A 13,754-nucleotide genomic window follows, 5' to 3' on the forward strand; every position below is an offset into this window, starting at 1 on the left:
CCACTTTTAACATTTTGAAATTTTAAGGGTATTAGAATTATACTTCTAATCTATTGTCAGCAAAGAATAAAGCATGTGTCAAACAATAAATATAAACTGGAATTAGTCATATTTTGTTTCTTTCTCTCAGTGTACACAATCGTATGCCGATGATTTCATTCCAAAGGAAGTGGTTTATATATTTTTTAAACATTATCATACTTTGAGGAACAAATACTTATTCGCTGGAAAGAAAGGGAAACATACTGAAGTGCCTAAAAAAAAGCTTAACCCACTAGAACGTGTACTACATTGAACTACATTGTGTATATTCACTGAAGAATCAATAAAACCATAGAATGCTCGGGCGGTTTGGGGTGCTACAGCGAGTGAGGCAGGGCGGTTTGGGGTGCTACAGCGAGTGAGGCAGGGCGGTTTGGGGTGCTACAGCGAGTGAGGCAGGGCGGTTTGGGGTGCTACAGCGAGTGAGGCAGGGCGGTTTGGAGTGCTACAGTGAGTGAGGCAGGGCGGTTTTGGGGCGCTACAGTGAGTGAGGCAGGGCGGTTTGGAGTGCTACAGTGAGTGAGGCAGGGCGGTTTGGGGTGCTACAGTGAGTGAGGCAGGGCGGTTTGGGGGCGCTACCAGTACATTGACTATAGGGTTTAAAAAGCCATCTCTTAATCAGGCAAAAATACACAACCAAACCAATCTCCTACATTTTCCTCAATTTATTGACAAAAAATTGACGAGCTTTAATTTAGAGTAATAAAGCACACAAGTAAAACGTCAACATTTTTGGAAACTTGTTTTATTGTGGATGCCATTTCCAATATTATGGTCTTGCATTTGTTAAACAATTTCCATATTAATGGTATGGAAATCACATATCGGTATGCATGATGCCAAAAAAAAAAACACCAAAATAAATAATTTATAACCAAGAACGGAAAGGTTTCTAATAAGCTATCATTGAAGTTGGGAATTGACGAAAATAAGATGCTAATATAACAGAATACACCAAGATATTCTTGGCCTCAAAGGCTATGAGATTGTTATGGGGGAAAATCTGTCCAATCATATATCTTAATAGTAGCAAGATAAAAATAAGGGTTTTATAACTAATCTTAAGATGTCTGGGAATTAAAAAAAAAACAGCTAAATTTTCATTCATGGTACATTAGGGGTGGTTCTGGTACTCGACAAAATTAAAAATACATCGCTGCAGATCATTACATCATCCTTAAAACTTCTGTGAAACATATTCCTGAGGCTTTGGTATCTTACTGTGAATATTTATCCAGATGTCACACTTGTGCCAATTTTCAGTTAAAAATAAGGTACCCAAAATATGCACCACATCAGAAATTGGAATCTAAAGTCTGCAAATAAAACATACTGAGAAATTGCAAATAACATTGGTTTTATTTTTTACCTTTCAAATGGTACAGATTTAAAAGTTATGGATAGAGTTTATGCAAGCTGGGGTCAAAGGTCACATTACAGACAATAGGCTTTTTTCAATCTTTGGACGTGTCTCCAGCTTTGACTTTCCATAATGTTAACCGTAACTCCCTAGCCTTTTTTGCTAGGTTGCAACCCTAATCCTGCAAAATCCTCCGTTTTTCAACGAGGATTTGGGAAGATTTGGGAAGGTTAGGGTTAAAGTGCATTGTGCTTAAAATCCAATGTTCATACTCTAACAATTATAAATCCACATATAATGAAAAGATGATCTGCAGAAGAGATAGGAGCTGATACTCCACCTGTATCTCCCACATCATGGACCTAAAAATAATGAAACTCGAGCATGAGGCGCTGGACACGAGGTTTGACAACACCTATTGTCTTGGGGGAGGGATGCTCTGAGAAAATTCTGCCAACTCTCAAGTCGGTACCACAACTGCCTCTGGAAAATCCTTTAATACACCATGAACCCAAACCCAGGAAAGTTTTCCTTTCAAAAGTACTAGGTTACAGCACGGATCCTCTACACAAGGATAAATGACTTCCCCAAATTTCTGGTTACATGTGTGATACATGGTTACATGCGGCCCATGCACATCATGCGTGCGCGTATGCGAGACTCGGCACACGACTGCAGTCAAACTACTGACGGGTTTCAATGAGATTTCATGTAGGCCGGCACTAGCTGTTGGGGATTCATGGCGCGCACACATTGTTCTACATGTTCTTTTCGTTGTTCTATGCGCGGACATGGCATATCACGCATGTAGACAATCCGTTCCGTGCGTTTTGTACAAAATGAGTCATTTATCCTCGTGTAGAGGATCCGTGCTTACAGGAAGCCACAAACTGACATATGTTGGTAACTAGTAAAACTATTTTTCATAGATGTATATTCACACTGATTTTAAAAGTTGATTGCCTTGCCGATGTACGCCGCCATGTTAGCCTCTCTGAAAGCCTCCGAAACCGTCTGCAGAAAGAGAAACAAAGAACTTGTCACAACTCACACCAAAAGACAGTTTAGCGGAGGATCTCTCTCGAGTTTCTTCCGTCTACTAAATTGCTGTGTGTTCCTTTGTATTGTATAATTTAGTTGGCCATGTAAAGCAAAAGCAATCAACAACAAAAAAACGACAAGCCCACCCAACATTGTTTCTTATTATTCTTATTTAACAACCAGCCAGCTACCCAGTTTTATCACAAGTACATCACAAGTCCAGTCACAAGTACATCACAAGTCCAGTCACGAGTAAATCACATGTCCAGTCACAAGTGACAGCAGATGAACAATAACAAAGGAATGTCTTTTGTCACAGTTTATTTGAATAGCTTGTGACTTGACTTGAGACTGAAAGACTTGTGATGGACTTGATTACAACGCTGCAGCTAACTTACAAGCTGAACAGCAATTCTTATTGCAAAACATTTTGGAATTGATAATTATTCTATTGAAGCACACCCTCTATAAGACAGCAAAGCTACATTTACCTGGGCTTGCAAATGAAAAACTTGCATAGTATGCTTATAAAAAGTAGGTCGTGCGGTAGATTATAGCACTGATGTTATCGCTCAAGCCATGGACCAAATGTAATTGCTCAAGACAGGAGGAGCATAAAACGCAGTAAAAGATGGTTTGATGTTTAGGGGAGCTTACCGGATGGGCATGGCAGACCCTAGCTACATCTTCACATGATGCTCCATATTCCATGGCCAATGCTGCTTCATTGATAAGTTCTCCAGCGTTGGGGCCCATGATGTGAGCTCCAAGCATTCTATCTGTGGTTGCATCGCTCAGGATCTTGACTAGTCCATCAGTGTCAGCTGTAAAGAGTTGACACAAAACGTTCAACAAAAGTTTGCTTGGATGTAGTGCACCAGTACCTCCTTAAAAGGCATATAGGATCATTTGCATTGATCTCAAATTAACCTACCAAATTATAATCAAAAAGCCTACTTAGATTAAAAACTGTACTCTGGCTTGCTGTCACTTAAAAGAAATCAGCAAATGTAGGTGATTTCCAACGATCAGTCAACTGACAGATTTTTCGGAAATATCGAGTACTAATATAATGAAATTGTGTTTCGTTATCACAAAGTTGTGCATGGTGTTTCACTGTTTTCTCGAAAAAGTGTAAAATCAACTAAGCTGAAACTTCAACAGGTTAGGTTTTGAACATTCTTCGTTGGATTTTGAGTGGTGTTATTATTGGAAACGAACACAATGCATGAAAAGCAAGTGATCCTATATGCCCTTGAGGGCAAGTCACATGAGGCAACTTGGAGGCAACCAAACGCACTGCAATAGTAAAGATACTTTGGGAAGAATAGATGTATGATTCCAACAGGTTTGTTGGAATTCCAGAGAACGGTACATGGAATAAAAAAATGTGTCAGTCAAAAATCAGGTCAATAAAAACAGAGGATGAACAATTCACTCTCCATTTGAACAACTTGTTGCTTGACTCAAGACGGGATGACTTGTGATTGACTTGCTGATAATAACATCTCAATACAAACCATGTCAAACATAACAGAGCAACTACCATCGCCTTCTGACTATGTGACCCACATTAGAATCCCATCCAAGTCTACATGTGGTTTTCAGTTTTCATTTCTTGCCTAATTCCATGTTTTTTCCCCCGTCATTCATATCATTCGAGGGGTTTCCTCTAAAACCTCTCAAAATGAACATGTGAGGCATTCTGGCAAAATGAGAGTGAACTGAGCACAAGCCATAGTGGAAAAAAAATGCAAAAATGAATTTTCAGATTTATCAACTTTGTAAATTTTTATGTGTCTACTACACATTTTTAAAAAAATTATTATATAAAATTGTGTGATAAAAGAGCTTTTAAGGAAAAACAATTGGCGCCTTTCATTTTCATGACTACAATACAGTTGAAATTTTACAGGCCTTTTTCTCAGTATTTTACTTTTTTGACAAGTTGATCAATGGGAACTTTAAACAGCCAAAAGTTGTAAACTGAATGTCCGATTGAAGTGCAACAAACAGTACTGTAAAGAAACTCTCATTTCAACGTCTGAGGCGTGGGCGTGCTCCCTGGCTACATGGCATATACAGGTTTATGGCTCCTGACTAGCGCCCCTTGAACAAAGACATGTCAATGGGAACTGCCAACATAGGGCTGGATACCTCACTTGGTAGAGTGTTGGAACGGAAATCCAGGGGTCGCAGGTTCAAACCCTGCTCTACTCAATTTCTTCATTTAACTTCGAAAAAATTATTTCCAGAAAAAAATGTGTTCTCACCGTTGGTTTTAGCTCTGCTGTTTGCAGCGAAGGGGAACTTGCCCACTTTGTAAGCCACGCCTTCCTCCTTCAGCTGCTCCTCCGTCTTGCCCACCCAGGCCACCTCCGGGTGCGTGTAGACCACCGACGGTACGCAGTTGTAGTCAATGTGAACAGCGCCCCCAGCGATACCTTCTATGCAGATGATGCCCTCGTCTTCAGCCTTGTGGGCCAGCATGGGTCCGTGGATGCAGTCACCGATGGCAAAGATGCTGCAATGTAAAGGAGTGAGTCCGGTAACAGACCGTTGGTTCACTAAGGGTCGATTTGTGATGTATACTTGATGTCATGCCTTTTGATTACTGATTGCCTATCAGTAATTAAAAGTTATGGTCATATGATGCCACCAAAACATTTATTTCTTTTTTTTTCAGCATTGTTTTATAGCGGCTTCCAATGCTTTTTAACAAGCAATGTTTTTTTCAATAGACAAATTGCTTCCTCTCACCCATACACTCTAGCTGTGTCGAGATGTAGAACAAAGAGCTATTCTACTAGCTTTTTCCCGCGTTCTGTATCTCTTTGGAACTCCTTGCCTAGTGGCTGTTTCCCTCCATTCTATGATCTGGCCTCTTTTAAGAGGAATATCAATTCCTACCTCCCTCTTTCCTGATTATTATTTTCTTTTCATCATATTTTTCTTCTTTCTAGCCCTTTGACAAGAGTGGTTTTTACAGCTTTGCTTAGGGCGGTTTTCCATTAAATATTAATAAATAAATACAGTGTAGAATAGAGCAGGTTACTTTAAAGTTGGCATCATATGACCAAAACATCTAATTTTGGAATAAGTGGATGATGATCTATGTTGTGCCTGCGCTGCGAATGTCTCTTGTCAATGATCAAACATTACAATACTTCACAGTACTGGTTCCCTGCTGCAGATTGTGATACACATGGCTAATATTAGTGACCAGCGATATGATCAACCTCCGTCGGCTGGCCCAAACAAAGTCAAATACACTAGTCCAGCCATTATTGACTGGCGTGCATTCTAACAGAAGTACTGCGAATTGTGGCCAACCATATTTCTTGATCAAAATCTGCTCTTAAAAAAGACAGTCAACTTAGTGATCTAACACAACAAGACAGATGGCTAAAAAAGTCATTAAACAAAGATCTTACCTGGGCACTTTACTGGCAAACCTGTCATTGACTGGTACCCTGCCTCTCTCATCCAGTTCAATACCAACATCCTATCAAATAAATGAAAGGGTACCAGTGTTTTTGTGCAAAACGCTAGGGAAAAAGCCCAGGAAGGTGACTGGGTGAATCTAATTATAGGGTGAAAAGATTCTCTCCGTGCCGTTACGGTGCCTTTACATGCTCTTGATAAAGTAACAGAGACACTCTGGAAAACTGATGGTCACCAACTTCCCAAAATCAATTATTTTGGAAGTCAGATTGTCGCGGAGGTACATTCCTCGCCTTCCACCGCTGTGACCTGGGTTCAAATCCCGCCTGGGCCAATATGTGGATTGGGTTTTCAGTCCTTGCCTGATTCTGTGGGTTTTTCCTGGAACATCCTCCCACCTCTAAAACTGAATATTTCATCTTCTTTTCCCTCTACCTTTCTTCAGGATTAAGAACACATTTGAAGAAGCCTATGTTCTGGGACATACTCCTCTTTTTACCCCATCCTTATTTGTGTCCTCTTTACCCAAACAAAAAACAAAAAATATGATATTTTGAGAGAGTCTCCTACCTCTAGTCCCAGGTTCTGGGTATACGGCCGTCGACCGATGCAGACCAGTAGTGAGTCACACTCTAGCTCCTCCTTCTTGCTGGGATCGGAGACAGACTCCACGGTGACCGTGATGCCCGCATCCGTCTTGGTGGCACCCGTCACCTTGGTGTTCATCTTGAAGCTCATGCCTTGCTTCTTCAGGGTCCTCTGGAAATTCTTCCTGTGGAGAATGAAAACAAAAGGCTAATGAATTTGTTTTTCTTTTTAAAATGCAACAGCGTGGATCTTTAAGTTTAGATCCCAAAGTTTCTCGCTTAAAATTTTTGACATATTTTTTTTACAGCAGTGCCTCCTGCCCAAGGACCAATTTCACGGCAGTGCTTACACAAAAAGTGTGATAAAAATTAAGCAGAAACTTATGCTAACCTTCGGCAATATTTAATGGCGTAAATGGAAAATTCTATTATTACCCCACTATTTAAGCAATTTTTCCTCCGAGGTAAGCATGCATTTTGCTGTGCTTACTGCTTACAATCTCCTTGAAATAGATGGAGGTTCTGTTAGCAGAAAATTATGTGCTTAGCAGTGCCACAAAATTAGGTCCAAGCCTAAAAATATCATCTCTTTTAATGTAGTCTTCATAGTAGACCCATTTTCTATCCATCCACAAGTTACTTTTCTAAGCGCAACTCTCAAAGCTTTTGATGGCAAGCAATGATCAAATTGCAAAACAATGCAAGTCATGGCAGAACTCTTAATGGCCAGCGTTGCAAATTAAGCACAAATCCAAGAAACCAAAAAGGGTTAATTAAGATTTTCACTGCCGATATCATGCTCCAACTTACGATATCTCCATGTCGATTCCCAGGCCACCCACATGTCCAAGGAATTCTACCGCTGTGACTTTGGCCCCTAGCCTCTGCCATACAGATCCCTGGAGGAATAAAAAATGGAAAGATAGGTTACTCAAAATATCAACTACTGGCAGTGTGGTCAGAGCAGAGAACAACCTTTGAATTTTAAAAATTCAAAAATCATGAAATCACGACACATGGTGCACTGTCATTTTCAAGAAAAGTTGAATTTTTGTATCAGCTGACCATCGTTGGGAAAAAAAATGTCTTTTTTCAAATAATGCCCCCAATTTTTACCATATTTAGTTAGTCCACATTTTGTTTGCAATCAGTTACACATCCATAAACGGTGCAAGCCAGCTAGTCTGGTTCCCTGACCTGACAATTCTCTGACGTCTATAAATTGCTCAGTTTCATCTGAACATGCTGAAGTAGGGTCAGGGAACCAGGCTACAAGAACATCACTTTTTTCAGCATCTAATTCCCCCAATCAATCCATTTCTGAAAATTACGGCAAAATGCAAATGTTGTATGTTACCTTTAAGCACTAACTAGAGCCCCAAAAGTTGGTTTCAGACGCACTGCACTTACCAGTTCCAGTCCGATGACCCCGGCCCCTATAAGCACCATGTGTTCAGGAACCTTCTCTAATGACAGTGCACCGGTGGATGATACAACTGTCTTTTCATCTACCTATAAATGAAAAAAAAATTATAATAATAATAATTTAAAAAAAATTTTAAAAAGGACATTTCCATGAAAAATCTCCAAATTAAAAGCAGGAGGTTGTGGGTTCGACTCCCACCTAATTATTTGTTCTCACACAATAATGAAGTGTTCAGTCAAAGTAAAGTTGTTTAAATGTTGCATCCCTGTGTTTTTTTCAAGTTTCATTCAGATTCCTTTTCTAAATGGTTGTTTTTCTAGCAAAACAAAAGTTATTCTCTTTGAATGAGACAACAACCGAAAACAAATCAGCCTTTGTTTAGTTACAATTTCGAATTATCCGCTGCCAGACAATCATTCTGTTCTCACGGGTTAGGCTGGTTCCCGCCCCACAACCAGTATTGATAATGAAGGTACTAGGAGTCAGGCCGCTCGCAAAATAGATCTGTTTGTAGTGCCCAAAACAAAACAAAACTCTTTTCAAAGGAAAAAGGTTTTTTGGTTGGAATAAAACAGACAAAATGAAAAATTTTTAATGGAAAAAAAGATCAAATTTGGTGCAGAGTACAGGGAATGCAAGTTTAAACTACGTCGAGTAATTAAATAAGTCTGACCTCTATTCCAGGAAATGGCATGACCTCTGACCCGGTTGCTATGAGGATGTTCTTTGTCTTGATGACCTCTTTGACCTTTCCGTCTGGGTGCAGTACAGCCACTTCGTTGGGGGTGGTAATCTTACCGTGGCCCTCGAGTCTTGTTACCTACAAATTTGGAGAGAAAAAAAATTCAATGTTATTAGCACAGCAGATGTTTTCTTGCATTGTGTCTCGGATCTCAGAATTCCATTGGTATCCCTACCCCCCCCCCCCCCCCCCCCCCCAGGGTTCCTCAGGACTACCCTGCTAAATCCAACAGAGTCCAACGGTTACTTCCTGCTCAATCCAACAGAATCCAACTGTACCTAATTTTTAGTTGTCTGCTGGATCCAACAGAGTCCAACTTGGCATTATTTATCAGTACCCTACAGAATCCGACTCTGAATATGTACATGTACATTTGCACAAGGGGTTTACTGCTCAATCCAACAGGCTCCAACGGGTATATGACATAGTTGGATCCTGTTGGATTCAGCAGGGTTAGAATGATAAGATTCCAGCTGAAAATTTGTTAAGAAGTACTTTCAGCTCCACAGACTGGTTCCAGCTTTTTTACCTTGTTCTGTTTGAAGAGGTGTGCAATGCCGTTAGTCAGGGCCTTGACTGCTCCAGATTTCTGCTCCATCATCTTGGGTAGGTTCAGCTGCAGGTCACCAACTTAAACAAAATACATAAATAAGTAAATAAATAAATGTACAATACAGCACACAAGGAAGAGCATGACAGACCAGAGTTGTATGGAAGTTGTGACAAGTCGATTGAGACTATAAAAATGTCAAATCAAAAAGTCAATCACAAAATAATCATGGGTTGCAAGTAATAAAGGATTAATGTATCATTTTTCACAGCAAAACAAAATAAGATCAGCTTTTTTGATGCACTATCTTGCCCCGTCTCTCAACACTTTTTGGAGTCATCTTGACTTCAGTGTTGTCTGGCTCACTTGCAGTCATCATGAATATTTAAGACTAATTCCGTTATTCATCGATATCATACCAGACAGTCCAGGGATTTCCATATCCCATACATACGTACTGCTAAAGCTAAACAGTTCATTGTCTATCAGGGCCTCAAATTCGGAAACTCACTAAATCAAACTCTTAGAAGTGTTAGTAATTGACCTTTATTTAAGAAAAAGCTCAAGTGTCTGCTAATGGAGAAATACTGTAGTGCTTAATCTTTACTATTCTTGTTTGCTTTGTATAGATTCTGTTAATGATGTCCCGTGTAAGTTCCGCTCTTTATATTGTACTGGATTTTTTGTCTTGTCCTGTTTGTGTTGGTCCCTTGTCTCTGCATATGCAACTTAACGTTTACTTTGTGTGGCTTAACCCTTACTCTCTGAGGGTAGTTTACTGCATGTCAGTTGGTTATGCCAATGCCCTCCAGCTGCAGTTTATTGGAGGATACTTTGATGTAGCAGTGAAGGCTCCAATTGGCAGGAGTTGGAGGCCCTGGAGGGTGCCTGATACTGACCAGCTGGGGGCACTTGATTGTTATCAGAGGACTCTCATTGTTCTCTGTGGCATGTATTGGAGTGCCTGTCCAGTTACCCTTGAAATGACATGGCAGATATTGGAGGGCCATGCAAAAAACATAGGAGATTTTCTTGAGGCACATATTGGCATACGTTGGAGGGTCTAGTAGGGTAAGGGTTAAAGGGCTTAATGTTAGTATTTACCATGATGTATTTCATTTCTACACATAATGGGCGTCTCCACTTGACAAGCTTCCTTTTTGGAGAAGCCCACCACTTATTCTCATCTGTTTATTTAAATTATTGTCTAATCCTTTTCTGCTCAAATTGATTAAGCGGAAATAAATATGAATGAATGAATGAATGAATGAATGAATAGGAACAAGATTTTGCTATCGATCACTCACTCTCAAAAAAAAAAGGAGTGGTCCGAGTCAGAATTCAGATTTTGCAAGTGATTCTATTCAATCCCTAGTTGCCCGAGCCTACTGCTAGAGATGAAATGTGATAGGTTCTTGCCAATAAGTACAAAAAAACACTGTTTTTTGTGTTTTTGTGCGTCTTACTGTCTATGCCTCTGTTCTTGAAGTCATTGGACTTGGCCAAGTGATAGTAGTGGGAGTTGTTGAGCAGTGCCTTGGAGGGGATGCAGCCCACGTTGAGACAGGTTCCTCCCAGGGTAGGGTTCTTCTCAATACACACCGTCTGAGACAGACAGAGATCAATAAGAAAACAACAACAATTACATTGAATTATGGTGTATTGGAATGTAAACTGAAATCTGGAAACTTTGTTGGAAGCATTTTATTTAAGGTATAAAAAAAAATCAGGTGTGGTTTTTTTTTTTTTTCAAGTTTAAAGTGAAAGCATACCTTTGGACTAGCAAATGTAAACAATTTTTTGAAAAGATGGATACTTCATCTGAGTGGTATTAAGGGTACATGGAATATTTGCATTTTATGGATAATTTTTCATTAGAAGTTACACCATTCGGGCGATTAACAATGCCGTGCGCCACCAAGAGCTTGCCATGGAGAGTCCATTTTTCAAGTTTACAGTCGTCAAAACATGGCCAACTTGAATGAGTGTCAGTAAACAACTTGAGCTAATATGTTATACATTGGGGCATAGCGTTCTGCTGCCTTACAAAAAACACCAAAGAAAACAAAAAGGCAAACAGATCCTCGATTCATACGCTTGCAAACTACTGACTGGACAAACTTAACAATTTCAAATAGCACGCACTGCGAATTTGTCGACCATCTCCCACAATGCACTGGGAAAAAATTAACTCTCTGTGGCAAACTCTTGGTGGTGCACTGCATTGTGAATCGCCCAAATTGCTCGCAGTCCTTAGAAGGGTGCATAACAGCTAACTTGTTGAAGTTTCAGCTCAGTGGATACTTTACATTTTAAGAAAACAGAGAAAACTTATGCACAATTTTGGGAGTCTTGCAACTAAACTGGATTCCGTTGCTAACGCATGTAAACACGGTGCCCATGGACACATTTTCTAAACCACATTCAATGGTTGTTTTCTTCCGAAAGATACCATTTCAGACGGAATTATTTAAGAGGGTATTTGGTACCAGGTCTATCTTCACTTAGAGCAAGAATTTTCTCATTAAATAGGTACATACATTTCCGAGTAATCACAAATATTGGAAGATAATGATTGAGAGTAAAAAATATGCATAGTCAGATGAATGCCACTCCTACCTTCATGCCAAGCTGGGCAGCTTTAATGGCAGCAACATACCCACCAGGTCCTGACCCAATCACGACCACATCCTGCTCCTCGGCCCCCTCCGAGTAATATCGCCTCTGGCCAACAAGAGAGGGCGCTGTCCGCCTCGTCAGACTGTGCAAATGCCCTGTCTGTAAAACCACAAAAAAATAAAAATAAAAAAAAAATAGGAAATGTTATATCCATTTGACACTATTTCAGTATTTTGAACAACAGCAATTTGAGCTTGTCTTCGTTTCTTTTAATTCTATCATGTCTATGACGATTCTATCGGGCCCTATAATGTTTCTTTTAATTTTAAGATTGTAAGGCCTAATTTTAAAATGGCAGTGGATATTTAGCCAGATGCGGCTTTCTTTTAGTAACCAGTATTTTGCCAGATAGGCACTGAACACGTGCGCAGTCACTGTTTTTTGGGACTTAGAAACTTTTACCTTGACAAATCTTAGTCTGAATCCATGCAAACATTGCTGTTGTTGATTTGCTATTCATGAGATGAGAGTCAGACCATTTTACAATTGTGGACTTAATTTCCCATAAAAAAAAAATTCACCAGAGCCATGGGAAAAAATGTTGCAACCTGATGCCACTTCTGCGATTGTGTACAAAGTCTATGGAGAGTCAAGAAAATTTGCTAAGTTACTTTCGTAACAAAATTGGAAATATTTCTCAATCCCAGACTCATGTCTTATCATCATTTTTGCAATGAATGACGCTCATTGAGATGATATATGAAGCTGGAAAAATGCGGCGTCAGGTTGCAACATCTTTTCCCAAGCTGTGAATCAAAATAGGGAACTATCACAGTAGGCTATCACAGTATCAGTATCACACTCTTCATTTAAATGTTTGACTCGAGCCAATTTAATAAGAAGAGAAGAATATTATTAATTCGGCGATCGTGTAGTGTAGGGCCCGGTTTTTGAGGAAAATTTGGGGGTAAAATGACGATGACAGCGCAGCAACAACACGCTACCCCGAAAATAAAGATGGCGATCACCACGCGATGTACCGTGAGCATGCACGGCGTGCTGAATCGCAAGGCACAATTCACAAACCACACAGGAAAATCGTGATTTCTACCCCAAGAATCTGTTCAAAATTGCAAAAAGGGTGTCATTAGAATTGAGAAAAGTCTGCTTTTGATTTTAAAGGTGATTTTTGAGAAATAAAAAAACATAAAATTTTTGACTCTTAGTCTTATTTGATCAAAACAAAACAGGGGCCCTACACTTCACGATCGCCCTTAATTCTTTTGAGATGAAAACAACAAAATATCCACTATCTTTTAAAATACTCGGAAACAATATAGTATCCAGACGCCACTTCAACGTGTACAGTGTCTATGGAGTATGGAAAGTCAAGAATATTTTCAGAGGGGCCTAGCCCTAGGCCTAGGCTGAGTATTGGGAACGGTCAAACAAATCACGGATCAACACTGATCAATGATGATATGAATTATGATGTAATTCAGCTGGAAATCAGGGAACGATTTTCAACCCTTTTTAATACTCTAAATCAACTTGTGTAGATATCACCACATGCTAGAATTACTCAGCTATATAAATATTGTCATTATCCCACAAAAGGTGAACGAATTACCTTGGAAATCGCAGCCGAAGCACGGCCCAAAGTAGGTAAAAGAGCCATCATTTCTGTCTGTGCGGTGGAAAAGTGGTGTCATGTCAGTAGAGGGCGCTGTTCTCATTATAAGCGCTAGCTATAGCTTGACGCGCCGGTTGACGTTGCTTACCTTGCTTGCCGAATTTCTTTCTCCTTTCTCTTCTTTATTTTTGTCCAATTTTTCTTGATCGAACTCCCCCTCCCCCCCCAAAAAAAAATGCTGTTTCTTGCATATGTACAGTACTCAAATCATCTGTGGTTTTTTTTTAAGCCAACTCTAGTGAGATGAGAG

At 39.8% G+C, this 13,754-nt stretch overlaps 1 protein-coding gene across 1 annotated transcript; it reads right to left on the reverse strand.

Annotated features, from left to right (window-relative positions):
• Positions 1 to 770: 770 nt before the first annotated feature.
• LOC119737945 (dihydrolipoyl dehydrogenase, mitochondrial-like) lies at positions 771 to 13,533 on the reverse strand. The gene is made up of 12 exons (XM_038212622.1): positions 13,442 to 13,533; positions 11,812 to 11,970; positions 10,659 to 10,797; positions 9,172 to 9,272; positions 8,574 to 8,720; positions 7,885 to 7,986; positions 7,285 to 7,373; positions 6,458 to 6,659; positions 5,878 to 5,948; positions 4,717 to 4,967; positions 3,101 to 3,267; positions 771 to 2,416 (listed from the first exon to the last, which is right to left on the reverse strand). Exons 1-12 carry the CDS (start codon positions 13,490 to 13,492, stop codon positions 2,351 to 2,353), a joined length of 1,545 nt encoding a protein of 514 aa, XP_038068550.1. The 5' UTR covers positions 13,493 to 13,533; the 3' UTR covers positions 771 to 2,350.
• Between the last annotated feature and the right edge of the window lie 221 nt (positions 13,534 to 13,754).

This window comes from Patiria miniata, unplaced genomic scaffold, assembly GCF_015706575.1.
Source record: "Patiria miniata isolate m_02_andy unplaced genomic scaffold, ASM1570657v1 HiC_scaffold_3, whole genome shotgun sequence".
NCBI lineage: Eukaryota > Metazoa > Echinodermata > Asteroidea > Valvatida > Asterinidae > Patiria > Patiria miniata.

What these genes read in the sequence shown, in the direction of transcription:
- LOC119737945 (XM_038212622.1), bottom strand. Translation starts at nt 13,492, where the DNA reads ATGATGGCTCTTTTACCTACTTTGGGCCGTGCTTCGGCTGCGATTTCC. An exon ending in CAAGAACAGAGGCATAGACA is followed by an intron (nt 9,273 to 10,658) that starts GTAAGACGCACA and finishes ATTTTGTTTAAG; the next exon opens with TTGGTGACCTGCAGCTGAAC. An exon ending in GGGTCATCGGACTGGAACTG is followed by an intron (nt 7,374 to 7,884) that starts GTAAGTGCAGTG and finishes TTATTCCTCCAG; the next exon opens with GGATCTGTATGGCAGAGGCT.